At 44.3% G+C, this 22,324-nt stretch overlaps 2 protein-coding genes across 3 annotated transcripts in view; one reads left to right on the forward strand and one right to left on the reverse strand.

Annotated features, from left to right (window-relative positions):
* Positions 1-217: 217 nt before the first annotated feature.
* On the reverse strand, positions 218-10,350 carry Pdzd9 (PDZ domain containing 9). The gene is made up of 4 exons (XM_051192830.1): positions 10,271-10,350; positions 8,362-8,541; positions 3,966-4,155; positions 218-727 (listed from the first exon to the last, which is right to left on the reverse strand). Exons 1-4 carry the CDS (start codon positions 10,299-10,301, stop codon positions 322-324), a joined length of 807 nt encoding a protein of 268 aa, XP_051048787.1. The 5' UTR covers positions 10,302-10,350; the 3' UTR covers positions 218-321.
* A 6,121-nt stretch (positions 10,351-16,471) lies between these two features.
* Positions 16,472-22,324, forward strand: part of Mosmo (modulator of smoothened) — a 55,127-nt gene continuing 49,274 nt past the window's right edge. For both annotated transcript variants that reach the window (XR_007835018.1, XM_051192831.1), the window contains exon 1: positions 16,472-16,636. Coding sequence is in view for 1 of the 2 variants with exons in the window: in XM_051192831.1 (XP_051048788.1) it covers positions 16,531-16,636 (106 nt within the window). In the remaining variant the exon portion in view is untranslated. The remainder of the gene's footprint in view (positions 16,637-22,324) is intronic.

Below are 22,324 nucleotides of genomic sequence, written 5' to 3' on the forward strand. Positions count from 1 at the left end.
AAGTGAAAGTATCACTGAAAGGGTGGGGGTGGGGTTGTATGTAAACAACCAGCCCAAAGAAAATTTTACCTTAAAAGACAAGTGGTCAGCCATTCTGATGACTGGGTTCCTCTACTCGATGTTGTATAGAAGATAATGTGATCTGAGAACAGATCTGTGGAATCTGTTAGACTACGGGAAGGAAGCCCTGAGCTAGTAACTGAAGAAGGCCTTTTTGTACAATCTTAGAAGAGTTGCTAAGTGCTGTAGGAATTTTACAAACCTATACATTGGATATTTAAAAATAAAAATTTCTGTGGCCACAGATTTGCAAACAAATACCTAAGCAAACTTTGATACCTTCTGACTTTCCCCCTTCTCAGCCTGTGCATAGTCCTCCAGCCAAAAAGCATCTGAGTTGGAGGAAGCAGCAGAGGAGGAAGAGGTGGAGGAGATGGCATTGTCGCGCTCCACCATTGTCCAGTATGGAGAGGGGGCCCTCAGTTCTTTCTTATCATCTTTGTGAATAACTACATCACAGTTAACATCTTTGCCAACACTAATAGTATGGTCCTTCTTTTTATATCCATGCCATTCTGTGGAGATTGATACCGGTATCCTTACAGGGTGATTCCAAACTGACCGAGGATATCTGTAATACTTCAGTCGTTTATCTAAGACTACATCCTCATGGTCATCTCTGCTTGCAAAAGGCTCATCTTTTGCCTGCTCCGTTTTCTTTGGTGTGCTGAAATGAAGAGTGGATGCAATACATACTTAATGTCTTAACAGAGTTCCCTAACAGAATCTTATCAATTATTTTGTCTCATATATATATAGAGAGAGAGAGAGAAAGAGAGAGAGCTGGAGAGCTCACAACTGCCTATAAATCTAGTTCTGGAGAACCCTATGCCTTCTTCTGGTCTCCATGGACACTGCACTCAGCTTGCACACACACAGAGTAAAAAATAAAGCCATTAGGGTTTGGTGTGTGTGTGTCTGTGTGTGTGTGTGTCTGTGTGTGTGTGTGTCTGTGTGTGTGTGTGTGTGTGAAAACCTAAAAATACAAATTACCTTCATTACTTTCTAAAGCATTTAGTGTTGATGAAATGGATTCTTGGTGCTTGGATAATTTCAGATTGATATATTTTGTGTGTATGAGTGTTTTGCCTGCATGTATGTATATATGTGTGCCATGTGTATGCTAATGCCCATGGGTGTCAAATAAGGTTGTCATATCTGCTGAAACTGGAGCTACAGATAATCAGTACTTAAACATTTAAAGTCACCTAAAAAATATCTTACAGCATAGGTCAGTACTTTCTGCACACACACACACCCTGCACACAAACATCTCCTCCACTGCTCCAGAGCTAACCCCATCCCACCCCCTGGATTCAAACACTCAGATCTGTCTACCTCTGCTTCCCAGGTGCTGGAAAGTGTCTCCTTTGAGCTTGAGAGATCTGGATCATATTTTTAAATTCCTTAATTTTTTTTCCCAATCATAAATAGAAATCCTGCCTTAAATTACTTCACACTACTTTAAAAGAAAACTTTTAAGATTTAAGCCAGACCACTGACTAGACTATTATAAGACCTTAAAGGATGAACTAATTTCATTGTACCTTGAGTGACAGGTTCAATCTGGCCCTCTAGACCAAAACTCTGTTCTCGTGGGTCATATAGCAATAACAAAAGATAACCCATTACCAGGGGAGCTAGGCGATGGTTGAGCTTCAAGACTTTTCAGCATGCTAGCCATTAGTAATTCTGAGGTTCTCTTCTTCTTCCCCCCTGCCCCCGGACAATACTACATAGGCTGTCTAAGGCTTTCCTTTTCAAACTTGACCCTGTTCATGGCTTCATTGTTGAAGTGCGGATGATGCTTGAACTCTGCTAGCTCACCTTGTTAAATCCTAGAACAGATACTGGCCCCTGGACTTACTCATCCTGGTGCCCTGCAGGCCCAAAACTGTCCCTGTGCTTATAGCTCTGTTTCCAAGAATTTAAGCAACTTTTCCTAAAGTTTATCTCTTCTATTAATAATGGTATTGAATGGAGTTTTATTACACACAGCTAGTCATAAAGGGTGGTCACATAAGTGGGGAAAGAAAGAAAAACATAAACCAATTCAACTGGCCTTTGATTTCAAGGGTAAATTTAAGGGGAGATAGTGGGTGATTTAAGATGGGTGGAGATACAGAGATGGATGACCTGAACAAGGAGAAGCTAATGGGTCCCCAGGCTGATAGCTAGGAATCCAGCATTGGACCGACACAGACCCCCCTGAACATGGGTCTCAGTTAGAAGGCCTGAGCAGTCTAAGGGACCTCTGACAGTGGAACCAGGATGTATCCCTGGTGCACAAAAGGACTTTAGGAGCACATTCTCCATGGAGGGATACTCCCTTAACCTAGAGACAGGAGGGAGGGCCTAGTCCCTACTCCAAATGACTTGACTTGACAGATTTTGTTGACCCCTCCTGGAAGTCATCACCCTACCTGTGGAGTTGGGGGGGGTAGAACAGAGAGGGAGGTAGAGGTAACTGGGATCGATATGTAAAATAAAAATAAATTAATTTAAAAAAAGATGGGTGGAGATAATACACTTCATAAGTGCTTAGTGTATGGACAGTAACAGAAACTACAGGCACTGAGACAGCCTAGGAACCAGAAGAGCCAAAGGCTAAGCGTTGAGGGAAAACACTAATCTCACAGACCTGGGAAACTGGGTCAAAGGCAGGAATAAGAGGATTGAGGAGTTGTAAAGAGTGCCGCTGCTTAAAAGTTGAGCAAACTACAGACAAGTTCATTGGAATCACCAAATAAGGTGGCAGGCGATCTGGGAGGAGAGAGAAAAGAATACCTACTGTACTGCAGCACCTGAGACATGTGTCTCCTGAGGGATGGAGAGCTCTATTGGCTTTTTCATCACATTCGAACAGGAGGAGCAGGAAGAGCGGTGGAGTTAAGTGTTTACTAAACAGAGAGACTTATAAAAAGGCATTGTGCTGGTTGGGTTTCGTCAGCTTGACACAAACTTAGACATCTGGAAAGAGGGACTCTTAATTGAGAAAAATGTCTCCATTGCCTTGGTATGGGAGGGCCTAGCCCATTGTGGGTGGTGCCACCCCTGGGTAGATGTTCTAGGTGTTGTTAAAAAAAAAAAAAAAAAAAAACTGAGAAAGCCAGTAAGCAGCATTCCTCTACATCCTCTTCTTCAGTTCCTGCCCTGACTTTCCTTTGAATGATGGACTGTGATGTGGAAGTATAAGCAAAATCCTTTCCTCTACAAATTGCTTTTGGTCACGGTACTTTCTCATAGCAATAGACACCCTAACTAAGACAGGTATAAGTGTTATTGAGAAGGTTCTAGGGTGTTACTGCAAGAAGAGGAGGAGGAAGTAGGATCCTCAGCACAGTGTGTGCATGCCCTTGTAGTGGGCAGTTGATGGTAGGTATCCCTCCATCATGCTCTACTTTTTTGAGAAGGGGTCTCTCACTGAACTGGCAGCTCACCACTTGGGCTAGACTGACTAGCTGACCAATAAGCTCTGGGGGTCCTCTTCTGTCCTCCCTGTCACCTCTGGAGTTAGTCATACTCCACCACACTCAGCTTTTTCATGGTGCTAGGGGTACGCTCTCACAGCAAGCACTTCATCTACTAAGCCATGCCCCATCTCCATCTCAGCCTGTGTTGTAGAGCTTACTAGATAGGCTGCATTGGCACAGTGCAGGTAGATTTGGGGGACAAAGTATCCAGTTCTGCTGACTGAGTTCCTAACTCCCAAGTTGCCTTTGTAACTAATACTCCCTAATATGAGGTCCTGTAGAATGTCCTTTGCAGAATGTAGTTCACTAAGCCCTGGCAGTGTCACCAAACCTCCTCATGGTTCTTGCCATTTCATGATTCTCACATTAAACCAGAACCCAGCACCTCACAAGCCTGGGTTTCATAACATTGTCTTAAAGTAGACAACTTACTGTGGAACTGGAAATTTGGTCTCGGGGATTAAATCATACACATCTTTCCATTCCAGGGGTATGTCAATAAAGTCTTGGTAAGCCTTGATTTGTAGCACTGTTCCTATAGTGATATTTTGCAAAAGCTTTAAAAATTCACGGAGGGTATATCCTAACACGTTGGCATGTCCAACACTAATCAGAACATCACCTGAAAAAGGAAAAACAGTAAATATAGATAATGGGTTTAAAAGAGCCATACTGATCTCTGGCTTTATTGAAATATTTTATGGATTAATACATTGTTTCATTCTAACCAAAGCCTGGCTTCCATCTGGACTTACTAAGAACATTCACTTCCTGCATGAGTGTTCTGGGCATGATAAAGATGTCTACCTTAGTTTTTATGATAGCCATTTAATAATACTTTTTAGCCATTTCTGGAGTTCTTAACTGGTAAGTTCTTAACCTCTGGTTAAGTAGCTAAAACCATTTAAAACCCAAACCATTTAGAGTTAAGATGCTAAACGTAGAGAAATGAGTGGTAAACTAGTGAAAGGGAAGCCACATTCCATTCTGCCTGCCTGGGATCACCAAGCCCTCCACAGCAAACAAGCTAAATTAAGCACAAAGGCTTCTGTTTCAGTTATCTGCCCCTGTCCTAAATTAAGTAAACCAAATAACTATATGGAGTATTAGATGATTCACTTATATTAATTATGCTTATGATATGTAAATGCAGAAAGTGTTGATTCCAAGGAATCTAAACTTGGGCCCCTCTTACCTCTTCAGCATATCCCATTTCAGCCCACCAGGACAACCTGCACAATTGGTTCAAAACACTGAGAGCAGGACCCCCTCTTTAAAACACGCTGTGCTCTGTGGGGAATTATGATAGTCAACCAAGAGCTTCTGAGCACCCAGCTAGTGGAAAAAGATAAGTACTTTAACAATAAAAACCTACGTCCCCAAAATGAAAGCTAAAAGGGTCAATTATTCACTTGTATGAATCTAACTTACCCTACCCCTGGCTCCCACCAGTTACAGTGAAGGTCTGTAAACTCAGCCTGGTCACCTGGCTCTGGGTCCTTTGGTCTTTCCCTATCTTCCAAGCCTGGTTATCCAGATTTTCAGGCAATTCAGCCAGATACTGCCCCAAATTAAGTGCCTTAACAATACTGTTTGCTGTTGTTTCAAATAAGGAGCATGAATACTAGCATTCAGCCAAGCCCCTTAGGAGGAATATAGAAGGTTTGCACTTAAAGGACAGATACACTCTGGGGAAAGTCTTAGTTGTCAGTACTTCTCAGGGGGAAGAGTGTATTCTTAACATGGGTAATGCCTTGTCAAGAACCCCAATACCCATGGAAGTGGCAAAGCCTTCCCTGGGGAAGACTCAGAAGCATGAGTCCAAGTATGAGTGTTTTTGACCAGTGTACAAAAGCTAGCAACTGCAGCTTCCTCTTCTTGGAGAATGCAACCTGACACGCCTCATTTACAGAGACCTCCTACTGAGACTAGCTAACTCCTCCTTGTGTTGTTCACAGTCTGTGCCCTCCATCAGAGTGAGCACAGCCCACTCAATCCCATCTTCTCTGTGTGTCTGTGCTCCCACTCAGTACTTAAGTTTCTTAATTCCTGTATTGCCTGTCAGGACTTTATAACTGACACAGGATGACAGGTTACCTGCCTGAATGGTGAAGCTAGGAGCCCTCAATAACTCTCATTCAAGACAGGTGAAACCCAGCCAGCTGGTGCTGGCTCCTACTGCAGGCTAGTCAGGAGTTATACGCTCTAAGGGAGTGTCCAAGCACTGCCAGGCACTTCCCTAGTGTGAGATCCTAAAAGTTTCCACTGTTCTAAAAAGTCTGAGGAATCCTTCTGCATGGGTTTTGAGAAGTAGATGGGGATAAAACCAGTCTCATACTGAGCTGGACACAGTAGCACATGTACCTATAAAACTGTTCAGAAGACTGAGGCAGAAGAGGGGTGGCAGGCCTTTCATCCCAGCATGTAGAGGGAGAGGCAGGCAGATCTCTGAGATTTGAAGTCAACCTGATCTACAAAGTGAGTTCCAGGACAGCCAGGGCTACATAAGGAAACCCTGTCTTAAAAAAAAAAAAAAAAAAAAAAAAAAACAAGGCTGAGGCAAGAAGATGAACAAAGAGTTCAAGGCCAGCCTGAGCTACATAGTGAGACTGTCTCAAAAAGCAAAGCAAACAAAAGCATGTACTGAAAATAACTTCAGAATGAAGCAAAGTTTCTCTCAGAGCTACCTGCAGGCTGTGCAGTATGAAACAGCTGCTCTTCCTGCTGAGGTTAATTACAGTAACAAAGTTACCCTCTTAGGATGAGTTTGTGTGCCTGGTGTTAAAAGGGGTGTTTATAGCTGAAGACTGTGGCTTGGCATTCTGCTTAATTATGTTGTAAGAGAGTGACTTATCAAGAGAACATAAACAGCTCAATTCCCTGACCATTCTGGCTTTAAACCAAATGTGTTGGGGTATGAATGTGATTGTTCTGGCAAGAGATACCAACGCTCCCTTTCATGGACACCAGTTGGGTGTTTATGAACACTAACCTCATCATGTATCTTTTTTTCTGCTCTAATAGGCTGTAGGAATGACACTATATAAGTCTGTTTAGATTGCCTATATTAAATCAACTGTGCAGCAGCCACACTACTGAAAGATAGGATTTCTCATTCTCTGTTCCTTCCAACTAGGATGTAAATTATACACATTTAGTGTGGTTAGAGTCACATTTGCCAAGTTCTCCACTGTTAGTGCCCATAGGACATGGACACGGAAAGGAATTAAGGAAATGTAGAATGAATGAATGAGTGAGTGAGTGAGTGAGCAAGCCTGGGTATGGCTAACTGTATGACAGAAGCCACTGTCCACTGTCAAAGCTGTAGTAATATTTTAAAGCTGTAGTAATATCTTAAGACTTTGCACATCAGACAAAGAAAACACCAAATTACCAGATCAAGATAAAATACCAAAGACAAAGAACTTTAGAACACATGGATGAGAAATAACAGGGCTGGCAGGTGTCAAAGAAGTGGCAAATCCCATGGTTGCTGTCAAAAATAATGGAAAATCAGACTTTAAAACCTGGACACTGGCCGGCACTAGTGGTGCACTCCTTTAGTCTCAGCACTCCGGAGGAAGAGGCAGGTCAATCTCTTTGAGTTCAAGGCCAGCCTGGTCTACAGAGCTAGTGCCAGGACAGCCTCCAAAGCAATACAAAGAAACCCTGTCTCAAAAAAACAGAAAACCTAGAAACTGAACAGTAACTGGTTTCCATTAAGAGATTTGGTGCCCAGAATGTCTGCATTGAAATTTCACTTCTTTCCAGGCGAGCCAGACTAGCTACACAGAGAAATAGGGTTTAAAAAAAAGGAAGAAAGAAATCTCACTTCTGCTTATGAAGCCATCGGTAACATGTTATGGGTTTTCTAGCAGGTCATGGTTTCAAATCTGACCTTTGACCACAATCAAAGAATATAAGAATGATCAAGGAAGACCATCAGCATCAATCAGTGGCCTCACACATATACATACAGAAAAGCTAATATCTAAAAGACAACTAGCTATAGAGAACCCATAATAATGCAAATTGGCAATATTTCTAGAGTACTTGTTTTCAGAGCTCTTCACAATATTTTACTACATCTTAACAACCTAGAACAGAGATGAGACTCTTCCCAATTTAGATATGAAGTCAGTGAGGCTTCAAAACTTGAATTTGCCAAAGTCACAAAATGAGAAAGTGACACATCTCAGATAGATCTCTGAACAAATGGCCGGAAGTGGTTTTCCCTCTCATGATTTCATCCCACTGTGCTTCCCCCCGTCCTAGGCACAGCACAAGGGCCCTAGACAGATACTGAGAAAACATGTCTTGCATTAGATAGAAATGCATTCCCCCAGAGTCCTGCAAAGCTAGGGGATCTTGATGAGACCTTTGGACTTGGAATCTGAGAGAGAGGGCTTAAATTCCAACTCCTAGGTATAACTGGGCAAGTTCCTAAATACCTACATATTTGCATAGTGGTTCAGTGTAGAATATATCCTGAGGCTATTGAGAGGGTGAAAGAGATCATTTGCCTCCACATGTTAGCTATGATTAACTAGTTGCGAACTGTGGAGTGGGTGACATCAGCTCTGTGTTTGTCTCCTACTCACTGGATGAAAGTGAACCTGGCGAGGAAGGCTCAGCCACTAAACTCCAGTCTCCTCACCTGCGAAAGGAAGGTGGCGAGGACAGCCTTCCTAGAATGGTACTAGAAACCAAATGAATAGCAAGTAACTGATGTGTATACAAGTGGAAGCAATCGGCTGCCCCACAGGAAATTCTCAGACAATGTCATATCCTCCTGCTGACTCCCTGAAGGCAGGTGGAAACCAGTCACCTGGCTGGAGTATCCCGTCACTGGCTGCAGCACCTTTATTGATGAGGTGACTAATCTGGAGGTAAGGTCCATTCTGGATGATGATCAGGCCCAATCCCAGGCTGCCCACGGTGAGTTTGGTCTGCTTCTTTTTGTTCCAGCTGTGGGCAGTCCCCTTGACCTTGAAGCTGTGTCCTTTTTCTAACAGAACAAGAGGAACTTGTTTCAGTCATTTATCAAGACAACAGCATGGCGATGGCGCTGTGGACTGCAAATTGCCAGGCATTGGTGGCGCACACCTTTAGTCCCAGCACTCAGGAGGCAGAGGCAGATGGACCTCTATGAGTTCAAGGCCAGCCTGGTCTACAGAGCTAGTTCCAGGACAGGCTGCAAAGCAATACAGAGAAACCCTCAAAAAACTAACAAAAAAAAAAAAAAAAAAAAAAAAAAAGGGTCTGGGAATTTAACAGGGCAGTTAAAGGGCTACTGTACAGTGCTAGTGCATTATGGGTGCTTAATATCAGTTAAGTTATTATCATCCATTCACTTGACAAATGTTGGTGCAAGTAGTGCACTCAGGCCCTGGTTTACTATAGTGAACTACATGGGCTCGTTGCCCTTGTGGATCTTACAACCTAGTAGAGGACACAGCTGTCAGTTATGTAAACACAAACTGGATGCTAAATAGGGGGAAAGGCAGAGAGCTCTAAGGGTAAACACCAGGGGACCTAAGTTTCACATAGGGATAGGGACCAGGTTTCCCTGACAGTAAATATGGATCAAGGTGAGAAAATCTACAAGCTAGATGTAGATGGGGGGGGGGACAAACAAAATCAAGGTTCTAAGACAGGAACCAGCCTTGATGGAGACACGAACAGCACCAGGCAGGTGATGGGAGGTGTACTTCCTGATAGATGGGCTGATATCCAGGTTTACACGAAGAAAAACTTGGAAGTAATTTACGCTGGACATGATCAGGTTGTCCTTGTTTTAAATAAAATCACCATGCTGGCTGCTGTGTGATATGTGGAGCCCAGAATGCAGTCACTCATCCATATCACTTCCCTGCCAGTAGAAATGGACAGTGGTGGATGCACACATCATCTAGGAGGAAATACACCATTTCACACACAACTCCTGTAAGGGCCAGTGATGCGCTGAAATTCACCAGGCCTTGGCTGAGGCTGTGTGACTGTGGTATGTCCAGGGTCACTGCTGAGAAGGGCTTCCCCAGCTTCCCATAGCGAGCTGTGGGGACTCCTGAGGCTCATGGTTGTCCTCAGAGAAAATGTCCTTGCTGGACACCTCCAACAACTTCAGTTGGAAAACTGAAGCTTACAAGGTAAATAAATGTGCTAACAAAGTAATCTTGTTTTGAAAGATAGCAGTGGGGTGGACAAGATGGCTTGCCAGGAAAAGGTGCTTGCAGCCAAGCCTGACAACCTGAATTTAATCTCCAGGACCCACATGGAGGAGAGAACTGACTCCCACAAATCCCCCCACCCCATTCTCTGTCTCTTCCTCCCTCCCTGTCACACACAGAGATATAATTTTAAAATTTTAAAGACAACAGAGTAAAAGGAATCACTCAAAAAAATCTCTATACACGATTCCACATTTAGCCATTCTCCGTGGAAAAAGGAAAATTTGAGAAAACATTGAAAGTACAAGAAATTGGGGCGTAGCAAGGGCAGTGGCAAGGTAATTTAGGGGAGATGAATACATTCCCTCGCTTGATTGTGGGAGTGGGCAAGAGTGTTATATATTTGTTGAAACTCACAGAGATGTCCACTAAAAAAGACTATCTCGTTAATCTTGATGAGCAAACAATGGTGAGACATCTCCATGTGTGACTGCCATTTTACAAAAGAGACAAATTTAGGCGGGCTTGGAACCCAAAACATCACCCTTTTCCTATTACTCCATGTACCATCTTTGCTTTTGAGGGGGCCCTTCTCCATTGCCCAGGGCGGGGCTCTCTTGATCCTCCCAGGAGCTGAGGCTGGAATCTGTCTGACTTCCAACAGTTTGGAATCCCCGAGGCAGAAGATCAGGATCACAGGCCACGGGGCGCCGCCCGTCTCTCTAGATGGCCGCCAGGGGGCGCTGCAAGACTTCTTCCCAGATTTTGAGCAGCCAGATAGTTGTTTCAAGGCTTCAGTAGAACCTGGGAAACATGGCACAGGTGGAAACTACTCCAAGGCAGAGTGTAAAAACTTATATGGGAAAAACGGAAATTTCTGCAGGAACAAACTGAGTTCCTGCTTCACCCAAGGCTCTTCATTCATTGGTGGGGAAACACTGGGACAGGGCAAGAGCATAGAGGAGAGAAGGCCTCCAAATGTGAGCAATAACATTGCTGGGTGACCATAGAAGATCCCAGAATCCCGTTTAATGATGGTATTAAAATATTGTTATGTCAACAACGCTAATGCCTTGCCAGTGCACTTTATTTATGTGTGTTTTAGATGAGAAAGGGCCAAGAATGGCCTGAAAACAATGAGTCACTATTAGAAAATGGATTATTGACTGCCTTTTTCCAAAAATAATCCTCCTCCCCCACACATTCACTCATACAACAAAAATTCACTGAATGCTAGTCTGGGGATGCTGAGGACATGACAGTATATGAGACAAACATGGACTTTACCCTCTCGGAACACACAGATACACACACACACACACACACACACACACACACACACACACACACACACACACACACACACACACACACACACACTTTCTCCCCAAGACGAGGTTTCTCTGTGTAACCAGCTTGGACTCAAACTCACAGAGATCCACCTGCATCTGCCTCCCAAGTGCTAGGATTAAAGGTGTGGACCACCACTGCAGGGCCAGAACTTGTATTTTCAACACAGATGCAGGGAAGAGTTTTAGGGAAGTCTAAATTATGGAAAATAAATTCTAGAAGAGAAAATAGTATAACGAAGTGGGTCACCACTCTGATGAGAGAAGAAGTAACCCCCTTGCCTCAGGGCATCCAGCCCTTAAAAAAAAAAAATAATAATGAGAAGCACCTATTGGAAGTCAGGCTGTGCCAAGACTTTTAGGGTGAACCTGAGTAGGGTCTCAGCTTAGTCTTCTGTTTCCCTAGCTCTAGCCAAACAATAAACCAAGACAGATTTTCATTGGCTAGATCTCATCTTCTGGAGTTTTGTGCAGACTTCCTGCTGCATTTCTTGTGATAGGCCACCTCTTCCAGCATGGCTGGAATCTGCTCAGGTGCCAAGTGTAGTTAATCAAGAAGTACATCCTTTACTACTATCCTCTTGCCAATGGGAGAATGATGAGAAAACAAGGGCTAATGCACATTAGTCTTCTTCCCTTCCTGGGTGGAAAAATCTCTTTAGAGTAGACACCAAGGTCATACCGACTAGAATGAATGTATGATATGAACTCTCAAGGACACTGTACTATCTAGACTTCCTTTCACAGCTAAATAACTTGACCTTCTCCTCTCCACTCCATCTCCTGTTGCCACCTTTGAGAGTGCTTTGCCCATGATCCCATGTCCCTAGAACAGTTAACAGTGAGTGGCCAATGCAGGGTCATCCCAGAGCTCCCAGCAAGCCTACCTCTGGCCCTGCTGTGACTGCCCTATAACCTGGCTCTGTCCAGTTGTTTCTTTTCCTCCATCCAGAGATATGGAGCCTGCAAGCATTCTTTAATAACGTCTTACAACTCAACCTCTTTTCTAGAGAAGCCAACCCACAGCAAAGATAACCGATGTGTACTTGCTAAGATTCAGGATCTGGACCGCCTAATAGAATGAGGACCAACCATTGGGATGAGAACTTAGGCAGTCTCTAGCACAGAAAATGTTTCCTTGTAAATGGGGTGGTGTAACAGAGAAAGGAAATAAACTGACATGGATCACGAACACATGATAAGACATCCCTCTGGCCAGGAGTTGTCAACAGCAATCTCCAGAAAAGCAGCAGACGGCTGCTACTGACAGGGATGGGAGCAATGTTTGGCATTCAACTAATCCACATGGTTGTCACAGTACTCTCCTGTCCCTTTTCTTACAATAAATGGGTAAATGCAACAACTGCATCCTAAAAAGTGTATAGCAACATTTGGGGGCTTAAACATCTTGGGAAATGGGGTATAAACCATCCCAACCCATAAGTCACATCAGAGTTTCTGACAAGAGATAAGAGGAATTGTGGGTGAATGACAGAGGGAAATGACAGGAAGATCAGTTCTGCCTCAAGACAGCAGTACCCTCCTCTGGTAAGAGGGCCATCACATCCAGCAGGAGCGCTCTCAGACCCTAAGAGAAACCAATCAAAACTTTTCGCTTCTTTTCTGAGATAACCCGGACTGTTCTTAGAACTCCAGTTCTCCTACCTCAGCCTGTCATAGAATTGCAGGCATGTGCCCCCACATTCAGCCTTGTATATACTTTCCAAAATTTTTCTTAGTTTGGTATATAAGTACACATCTTTAACCCCAGCACTCAGGAGGCAGAAGCAAGTGAATCTCTGTGAGTTTGAAGCTAGCCTGGTCTACAAAGTGAAATTTGAGGTTTGAATTTCATATCAGCCTGGGCTACATAATATCCTGTCAGAAGGCAGGCAGGGGTGGCACTTGCCTTTAGTCCCAACACTCACGACACAGAGGAAGATGGATCTCTGAGTTCAAGGACAGCCTAGTCTATACAGTGAATCCAGGACAGCCTGGTCTATACAGAGAAACCCTATCTCAAAAATCAAAAAAACAAAAACACTATGATTACAGAATTCCAGAATATTTTGCAAAATGCACCCGTGGAGAAAATGCTAGCCTTCAAAGTAGCCCCCCACCAGCATAGTGGAGAGACTGATCCCAACTGTGGGACTACATGTGTTTTAAGGGTGTTTGCGCATGTTTATATGCATGTGCATTTGCAGGACAGAGGTCAATGCCATTCTCCACCTTTTCTTAAACAAAATAAAACAAAAAAAACAACAAGAACCAAACAGGGTCTTTCACTGAACCTAGAGCTCACCAATTTGGCTAGATTATCTGGTCAGCAAGCCCCAGGGATCCTCCTGTCTCCATTTCCTCCAGCAGGGGATGACAGGTGCTGTGTCTGTGCTCAAATGGGTTCTTAGCAAGTCCTCATGCTTGAACAGTAAGGACCTTACTGACTGAGCCATTTCCCTGCCCTCTGCTAGTCTTCTTGAGGAACTGTCCTTGGCTGAACAGGCTGCCTTCCCCAAGGTTACACCCAATTTCTGGGGTAGTATCTCTTGCCTGGTCAGTGCTAGAAGACCTCATCCCTTTGTCCTGACAGAACCAAAACACCCAACTTAGCCTGAGATCTGCCTTTCAGTCTGCTAAAGCCTCTGGCGCCTACAGCTGATTTCTGCCCAATTCTACTTCCTCTCTTCCCTCCCACAGTAATTGGCCCTAAAAGAGCTCCCTATAAACTTCCTACATACCACCCATCAATAACTTTCCATCTTGGAGACAGTTTCCAGAAAATCAACCTCAGAGACAAACTGCCATCTAAGCCCTGGGTATCCCTCTGGATCTGACTTTTGTCTTCTCTAACCCTAAGAATCCCAGGTATACATATGCAACATATCTACCACACTCTTGGCCCATGTAGTTAACTTGACCCCAGAGAAAAAGTGTGTTCATTATCCTGCCAGGGCAAAGACACTCACTCCTTCAAGGGCAGAGTAATGGCACAACCTCTTCCAGTTTTCCCTGAAGTCCTATCAGGATTCAGCCTCTTCTGAGCAGAGTCCCGCCATCCATCACAATAAAGCACACCATATTCACAGCCCTTTAACAGCCACAGTATGGCTATTTATGTCTCCAGGCTGCCAGCCGAAGATCCCTCCCGGGGGCCCTCTATGATCTTCTGGGTCCCCAAGGACTTTCTACCATTAGGAGCATGGTGGCTTTTCTCTGAATAGAAAGATCCCATCTGTTTTATTCAGGTGAGTGATGGGATACTTCTGTCATGAAGAGAGTCTGTTGGAGGAGATAGGAGAAAAAGGCCCAAAGCAAGGACATGGATTTCCAAGTTCAAGTCAGCAGCGGAGCTGGGATTAGAACATATTTATTTCTGCATCCTTTTTGCTCTACCTCACTATTCCCTCGAAAGGCTTGCAGCTAAAATCCAGGTAGAGCTGTGGGAAAGGGAACAGCTTTGTCCTATATACCTCAGAGACATGGAACTCCGAATTACCAGTGCTATTAGATAACAAAAGTATAGCGTAGGGCTAAAATGGGAAATAAGGGGAACTCTGTCAACAGTGTACTAGGTGTCTTATAACTGCACCCCCATCCTAGTTGGGAGGAAAAGATCAGGTAAGTCAGTTATCTACAATGATATGTAACCACTAGCCTGATGGAAAAAAAGGCGTTTTAATCCTTCTAAAACACACACACTTACTTTAAGGTCTAGAATCTTGGATGGAGGAATACACATCAAGTAGTCCTGGAAATACTGTTAAGTAAAAGGAAGCATTTATACTTGTATTTTTTCCTAAACACCAGAATTAAGGCAGCTGGAGTTGTAACAGTTGCAAATCTTGGCTAGTTATGAACATCAGTGGATATTGGTCAGGAATTCCCTACTGCACCATTATAGCTTATTTACTCTGGGCAACCCAGAATGACTATGACTCCTTCAAACTTCTCCAGTACTTAAAAAGAGGAAAAGTGAAGTGCGAGAGCAGTAAACTCATATGCAGTCTACTGGATCCCTAGAACATAAGAATTACCTTGTGCCAGCACCTGTGACAGAGGAAAAGTAAATTATGTAATTAAAAGAATACTTGCCCCCAAGAGACAGTGTTTGGGCTGAGAAGGCTTAGACGGACAATTTATTTCTTTCTCTGCAATCTTCCTGGTGCACTAATATCGCTGCACATTTCTGCAAGGATGCTGGATTTGATGGAATTTGAAACCTGCTGAGTTTTGTGGACATATAGGCATTCCAAAAATAGAAACAGATGTCACTCTTCTAGGTCTTTCTAGAGATAGATTAGGTGGTACATAAGGAGAAAAACCATCTCCATTTGCTCTTTAGACTGCTGAGAAAGAGACGGATCTAAAGTCAGGGTTAATGGTGACCTAGCAGGTGGAAACCTCCAGGGAATAGCAAAATCAGACAATCCTCTGTTATTGTAACAATTTATTTTATTGTTTCCTGTTTATGCACCCAATCTAAGGTTCTCTCCACACTTCTCTCTGTAAATAGCATCACTAAACATCAGGGTGTCGAAAACTAACAAGCACTCCAGGTTCCTCTTCCTATCTTTCCATTATCAGCAAGTCCTTCCCTCTGCAGAACACGCACATCTATCTGCCGCCCATTTTTTTCTATCCTGACTACCCTACCTGAAAGCCACGATTCTGTTTTAGACTACCTGGCCACTTCTGCTGTCCCTACATTCACTTTCCCTCCCCCAATATAAACTATCTATTTACCTATTTACCCGATAGGTCTTCACAAACTAAATAAGGTCACATCACTCTCTTTGTCGGAACCCTCCCCCCCCCCCGCACCCCCCGTTCCTTCACATTGCTCTGGAACAAAATAAAATCCCAAATCTAAAGACAGGATCTCACTATTTAGCCCAGGTTGCCATGGAACTGATGGCTCTCCAGCTTCCTCTTCCCCAGTGCTGGGATTTACAGGCGCGTGCCTCTGCCTACCTTTTTTTTTTTTTTCTCTCTCTTACGGCTGTCTACACGGGCTGTAACTACACGGGCCATTTACCAGGTCCCTGAACATGACCATCTTTCCACTTTCTCTCTCCCCAGTGGCTGTTTCCTGTCTCTGGAATAGTTTGCACCTGAACCTCAGAGGACAAATCTTTAAGACCTCAGTGCCATCGGTTTGAAACCACCATTGAGCCCACTGCAGCCCACAGAGCTGGGCTGAGCCGACGCCCCCCCAAGAAGACTCGGCAGAGCAGTCCGGGCGCCGCCGGCCGGCGCGCCGTTTCGCTTCCGGGTGAGGGGCGGGCGGGCCAAGCAGTTCCGGGGCGGGCGGCGGCTGCGGGTCCCGGCGCGGAGGGCGCGAGCTCGCGGCGCGGGCCGAGGGCCGAGGGCCGAGGGCGGCGGCGCGGAGACCCCGGGGCCCGGCGGCCCATGGGGCGCGAGGCGTGAAGCCGCGGCCTGCCCTGCGGTGGGGGGTGGGGGGAGCGGGGCGGGGCGATGGATAAACTGACCATCATCTCAGGATGTCTCTTTCTGGCCGCCGATATCTTCGCCATCGCCAGCATCGCCAACCCGGACTGGATCAACACCGGGGAGTCGGCGGGTGAGTGGCTTGCGCGGGCCGCGAGGGTGGCGGTCCCCCGGGGTCCGCGGTCCCGGGGGTTAAAGGTCGGCGCCGGGGTGGGAGCGGGTGGAGGCTATTTAGCTGTGGCTCCCCCTTTCCCCTTTGAAGTGTATGTGGGTATAGTCTTTGCTTTATTTTAGGCCCGGGAGCTATAATAATACTAATAATAAACTTCATTTTGTGGAGCATCTTTCATTCCAGCGCATTTCATGCACGCGCGCGCGCGCACGCACACACACACACACACACACACACACACACACTCGCTCGCTGGAGATACCTTAATAGTAGTTAGAAAATTAAATAACACATTAGAGTCGCAGGCAGCCCCAGCGGCTCTGCCTGCTGGAACACTGAAGCTGGAGGCGGGTTTGTGTGTGTGGGTGCCCTCACGAAGAGGCGGGCGTCTTTCCGAAGGGTATCCCAGGTGAATGCGCTGGCAGGGTTCTCAGCTCCAGCCCTCTTTTCCTACTCCCTCTTTCTCTCTCTCCCAGACCTGCGAGACCAACCCTTTAATTAATATAAACATTTGTCAGGAGAGCCGCTCAAAATTAAGGAACCGTCTCGTTTTTTAACTGCTTGTTCAGTAGTAGATGAAGGGAACGAGGAGTGGGAATGTCAGGGCTCTTTCAAACGATTTGTTATAAAATGTATCGTTATGCTGTCAAACTTCTTAAGTGTCACTTAAGGTTCTCAGTTTATCCAGCAATATTTTTAGCTTCAAAAAAATAGGGGGGGGGCTGTAGCTGGGACATTTGTTGCTTCCTCCTCCCTCTCTCTGATCTAGACCTAGTAGCACAAAATCATGCTGTTGGATTTACTGGTTATTAAAATAACACTAAAGAATTCTACTATTTGACTGTAGAATTTTAGCAGAGCTCTTAATTGTAACGGGTAAAAAGGGTGTTTTGGAATCATGTGGAATTTGGTAATACCTGTGGGCTGTTTCTAAAAGTGTTGCTGACTCCAATTTATTCAGCTATGTGTGTGACATTCAGTTCACTGTTGTTTTTATTCTAATTGTATGTGTAGTGACTCCTTTGTGAGACTTTCTTTGGGCTTTACATACCTAGTAGCAAAGGGATCATGCTGTTGAGTTGAGGTCCTTATTGGAAAAAGATTTTTAGGTGGAATCCCTGTAGGTGGTGGATGAACTGTCCAGGAACAAGGTAGACTAGGGAAGGGAACTGTTACTATACATTATATAAGACAAGAGAACAGTAATGGTGCAGCATCCCCAAGGTGATGTTGCAGAGGCCACTCACGTTCAAAAGAAAGCAAGAGTGGAATGAATACAGTGCCTTCAGATCAGCTGTGAGCCCGCAAAGACGTGGGAGGGACAGTAGTTCAAAGTTTGAAAAAAAAAAAAAAAAAAAAAAAAAGCTTGATAAGGGGAAATTGATGCAGAAAGCATGCCAGCTGATCAGGCAGCACCAAAGCTTTTTGGATGTCAGTGGCTGTGAATGTACAGTGTGACAGCCTCCCTGTCCCACTGACCTGTAGTCATGGCCAGCTGCTTTGAGACCATTGTAGCTTAGGTCTCATGCCCTTGGAAATAAGAAAACATCAAAAACGTTAACATGAAATCTAATAGAGGCCTCATCAAGCTCTGAGGTTTTCATATACCTGCAGAAAGAAAAAAGAAAGACAAGGCAGCAAAGGTGTTGAAGGAACTGGCCAAGAAAAGTGAGGAGAGAAAACGAGCTGATGGTATGTGGTCAGCAGAGTTGTGTACATAGTAAATTTGAAGACCAAAGTGAGAATGAGTGCTATAGCAGAGTGCAGTGGCAGGGAAAGGTGGGCGGGCATGTGGCCCAGTGCTGAAATGAAGTGTTAACACTTCAGAGGTGATTTTTGTCCACCCAACAATTTCCCTCCATACCTCAGGGTATCCTTCCGTTAAATACTCTGTCCAAAAGAGGACGCTTAAGATACAACAGTAAAGGTTTTCAAACTTCTGTTAGTTCTTACTTTAAGTGGGTCAAAAAATAGATCCCTTAAAAGTTAAAATTAAAGGTGGGATTGCAGCTTATTGTTAAGCATCTGCCTTGTGTGCATGAGACCCTGGGTTTAGTGGGCAGCTGGAGAGGGTGAGAGGGCTGAAGTCCTCTGTTCAATGTGTGCTCTCTGGCAAGGTGCACTTGTGCAGTTTACTTGAGCAGACAGAGTTGTCTTAGGTTTAAAAGCAAAACCAAAACATCAAATAAAAAAAATAATAAAACAATAGTTCCATTTTTTTTAAAATCAAAACAATTATAAGAAGTACAACTAGGATGTGGGGTGGTAGGATTGGCCTTACTCCAAGGTTTCCACTAGAGTGACTTCACTTGGTAGCAAAAATTAGCAACTTCCCTTCAGTGCACTGTATTCAGTCTGTGTTACTTTTGATTGTGGTGTTTTATTACAATATTTTTCAAAATTTATTGTACTTTATGTGTGCCTACATGTATGTCTGTGCATCGTGTGTATGCCTGGTACTGGATGGGGACAGTAGAAGTTGTCAGATGCCCTGAGATTGAAGGAACAGATGATTGTGGGTGCTGGGAATCAAATCAGGGTCCTTTGGAAGATCAGCCAGTGCTCTTAACTGCTGAGCCATCTCTCCAGTCATCTTATTGTAAATTTTAAATGATTCTTAAAAATACATCTACAGCAGAACTCTTAGAACTAAAGCAATCTGCACAATGTAGTCTGAAAACCATTGTAGTGAACTAAGGAAAGCTCAGGGTTCAGATCCAAGTACCATCATTTGCTGGCATTGTGGCATTGGCTCAAGTCCTGTAGCTCTCCATGTCTCCTTCCTCCTCTGTAAAATAAAGACAGTACCACCTCCTTGGCTTCTAGTGATGGTAAATGCATTAATTTACAGGAAGGATTAAAAATGGTTCATGGGCTGGTGATGGTGGTGCACTCCTTTAATCCCAGCACTTAGGAGGCAGAGGCAGGCAGACCTCTGTGAGTTTAAGGCCAGCCTGGTCTACAGAGGGAGTTCTATGACAGCAAGGGCTACCCAGAGAAACCCTGTCTTGAAAAATCAAAAACAAACAAAAATTGTGTCTGGCATTTGTGTTGCTGCTTTTCAGTAAGCCTTAAACTTTTACTATGGGAAATGACATTCCTAGATGTTATTGGGAATATGTAAACATCAAGAGTAACATACCTGAGCTTAGAGTTAGGTCCTCTTCCCTTTTGCTTTGCGCTTTCTCCATCAGTCTGTATTGTGCCTCTCGCTCATTTCTCCTCCCTATACTCTAATCTTGCTACCCTTAGTGTCTGTGTCACACACAAAACCCCCACAGAGGAGCTGGGTTATCAGAAGATTGGGGCCACACTTTGGAGTGGCAGAGTTTTAAGTTTGTTTTTGTTGTACTGATCCAGACAGGGTACATTCTGTATATTTTTACCTAGCTGTGGAAACCTATCCTGCATTTGTTCTGATAGCTGTGGCTTCTGCAGATAAAATGAAACAGTGTTTGCAAAGGAAAATGCCTGGGGAAAGCACTTCAAGAAGGACCTTTAGCAATGTCCATTAGTACAACCAGAAATGTTTAGTGCTGGGTAGATTTAATGACATAGTTACATATTGTGCTCTGTGAAGGACAGATTCCCACTGCTAGTGGACTCAGCAGTAACAGCAATACTGCTTAGTGCTGTGTGGTATCTGAAGCCTAGAGACTACGACTACTTCATGTATTTGTCTGATGTGAAATTGTCATTTCCACATTCCCCTGTTTTTCAGTGTTATATATGACATGTGAGTGTCACTGTGGCCAGGGTTCCTTTTAAGAAAACTTTGGGTCTGTGGTGTAGAGGTTCTGTGGTAGTGTAGTGGGCTTGTCTGGTATGCAGGAGGCCAAGTTTGAGTACTGGGAAGGGATCTTCTGCAAGTGTTACCTACAGTTTTCATTTGTCTTAAACGATATTTCAATTAAATTAAATTCTTTAGGGATTCAAGTTTTTGCCAGATTACAGAATAGAACAGGGGCAGATTTGAGTTTCAGTCTTCAAGTGTTGGTTTGGGGCTTCATAGACATTTCTTAACCTGTCACTTTTTCCTTTGTCCCTAAAGAAACAATTTTTTGTGTGTGCCAGAAAAAAAAAATGCAGTAAATTTTATATGATCAATAGTTAAGCTATTTCATATCTCTAGATTTCCGTTATCATCCCTCTACAGCAAGCATTCCAGTGACCTCCCTAAATATGTGCTCTGTGAAGGCTGCTGGAGCTTCTTCTCTACATCCAACCAGAATCTAAAGTGGGCGTGTAAGGAAAGGCTAGTACATTTGCTCCTGAAGGCCTTTCCATTCTTCTTTCTGTTCAGATGGATGTTGGTGTTTGGGGGGATGGGAGCACCTCAGATATCGACACCCTCGTCCCTGCTACACTTTCTGGTTTTTGAGACATAGTCCATTTCAGGCTGTCCCTGAGCTCATTGTATGAGTGAAGGTTCTCTAAAGGGACAGAACCAAAACTGTGTTTGTGTGTGTGTGTGTGTGTGTGTGTGTGTGTGTGAGAGAGAGAGAGAGAGAGAGAGAGAGAGAGAGAGAGAGAGAGAGAGAGAGAGAATTTTAAGAGAGGATGTCCAAGACTGAGTTACAGCTTATAGGCCTGTGTGTTCATCAGTGGTCATTTACATGGCGGAGAGGCTGAGGAGCTGCTCTTGCTAGGACTAGATGCCTCAGTATTCCAAACTGGCTCCAAAGGTCTCCAAGGCCCAAGGCTGGATTCCCATGGCGGCGGCAGCAACAGAATAGACAGTGGCAAGAAACAAGACAAGCAAGTAACAGTTTTCCTCTGTCCTGTCTGAATGGAGACTGTCCTCCAGGAATTATCTTCTCTGAAGAGGATCTGTCCTTTCTGGAAATACCTTCACAGATCAGACCAAAGATGTGCCCCTTAGCTGTTTCTAGAACTGGTCAAGTTGTTAAGATTGTCACATTCACTGTGTAGCCCAGCCAGATCAGCCCACTGTCCTGCCTCTGCATCATGGTTACTGGGATTACATGACATGTGCCAGCATGGCCACCAGCTTCATCCCTGTTCCTATTTTAAATTCATTGAGGGGGAAGTAATTAGCTAAAATGTGATGTTAGTACTTATAAAGAATTGAAGAATGGCTTATTTGGGATGAGAACTTTCCTACTACTGGATCCCAAAATGTAGACTTAACTCTCCAGTCCTAAGCAGAAGTGGGAACCTGTACCTCCAGGACCTCTGGAGGGAAAGAACCGAGGTGTTTTCACAGGAAAAGCCTGGGCTACATATGCCTGGTTTTGTCTCTTATACTAACAGATGAAGTCACTCAGTCCCTTCTCCCTGCCCTCCCAGCTGCCCCTGTTGAACGGATAGAAACTTGCAGGTAATGTCCCAACATTTCGTGAGGATGTTTCCTTTTTTTCTCAAGTCTAAAGACTGAGAGATACTTGGGGAATAAAAAGACTTGGGGAAAGAGGTATCATTTCCCTTCTGGTTCCTGCCATCTTCCCCAAAGGAAGCAGTTAAGTCTCACCTAGGCAACTGTGGCATGATTGACAGTACCCTGAGACTGGTGCAATGTCCACATGTAGGTGCTGGACAATATACTGGTTTAAAACATTAAAACACACCTACCTAAGCAGACTCACTTGTTAAGTACGGGAAGTTATTATTGAGTAATAACAGCAAAGT

This window comes from Phodopus roborovskii, unplaced genomic scaffold (genome assembly GCF_943737965.1).
Source record: "Phodopus roborovskii unplaced genomic scaffold, PHOROB, whole genome shotgun sequence".
NCBI classification, from domain to species: Eukaryota; Metazoa; Chordata; class Mammalia; order Rodentia; family Cricetidae; genus Phodopus; species Phodopus roborovskii.

Excerpts from the sequence above, each read along its gene's own strand:
- Pdzd9 (XM_051192830.1), bottom strand. The coding sequence starts at position 10,301 with ATGGAGAAGGGCCCCCTCAAAAGCAAAGATG. Across the intron at positions 8,542-10,270 it reads CCCCCTCAAAAGCAAAGATG|AAAAAGGACACAGCTTCAAG; the intron begins GTACATGGAGTA and ends TTGTTCTGTTAG. Across the intron at positions 728-3,965 it reads ACCAAATTTCCAGTTCCACA|CACACCAAAGAAAACGGAGC; the intron begins GTAAGTTGTCTA and ends TCTTCATTTCAG.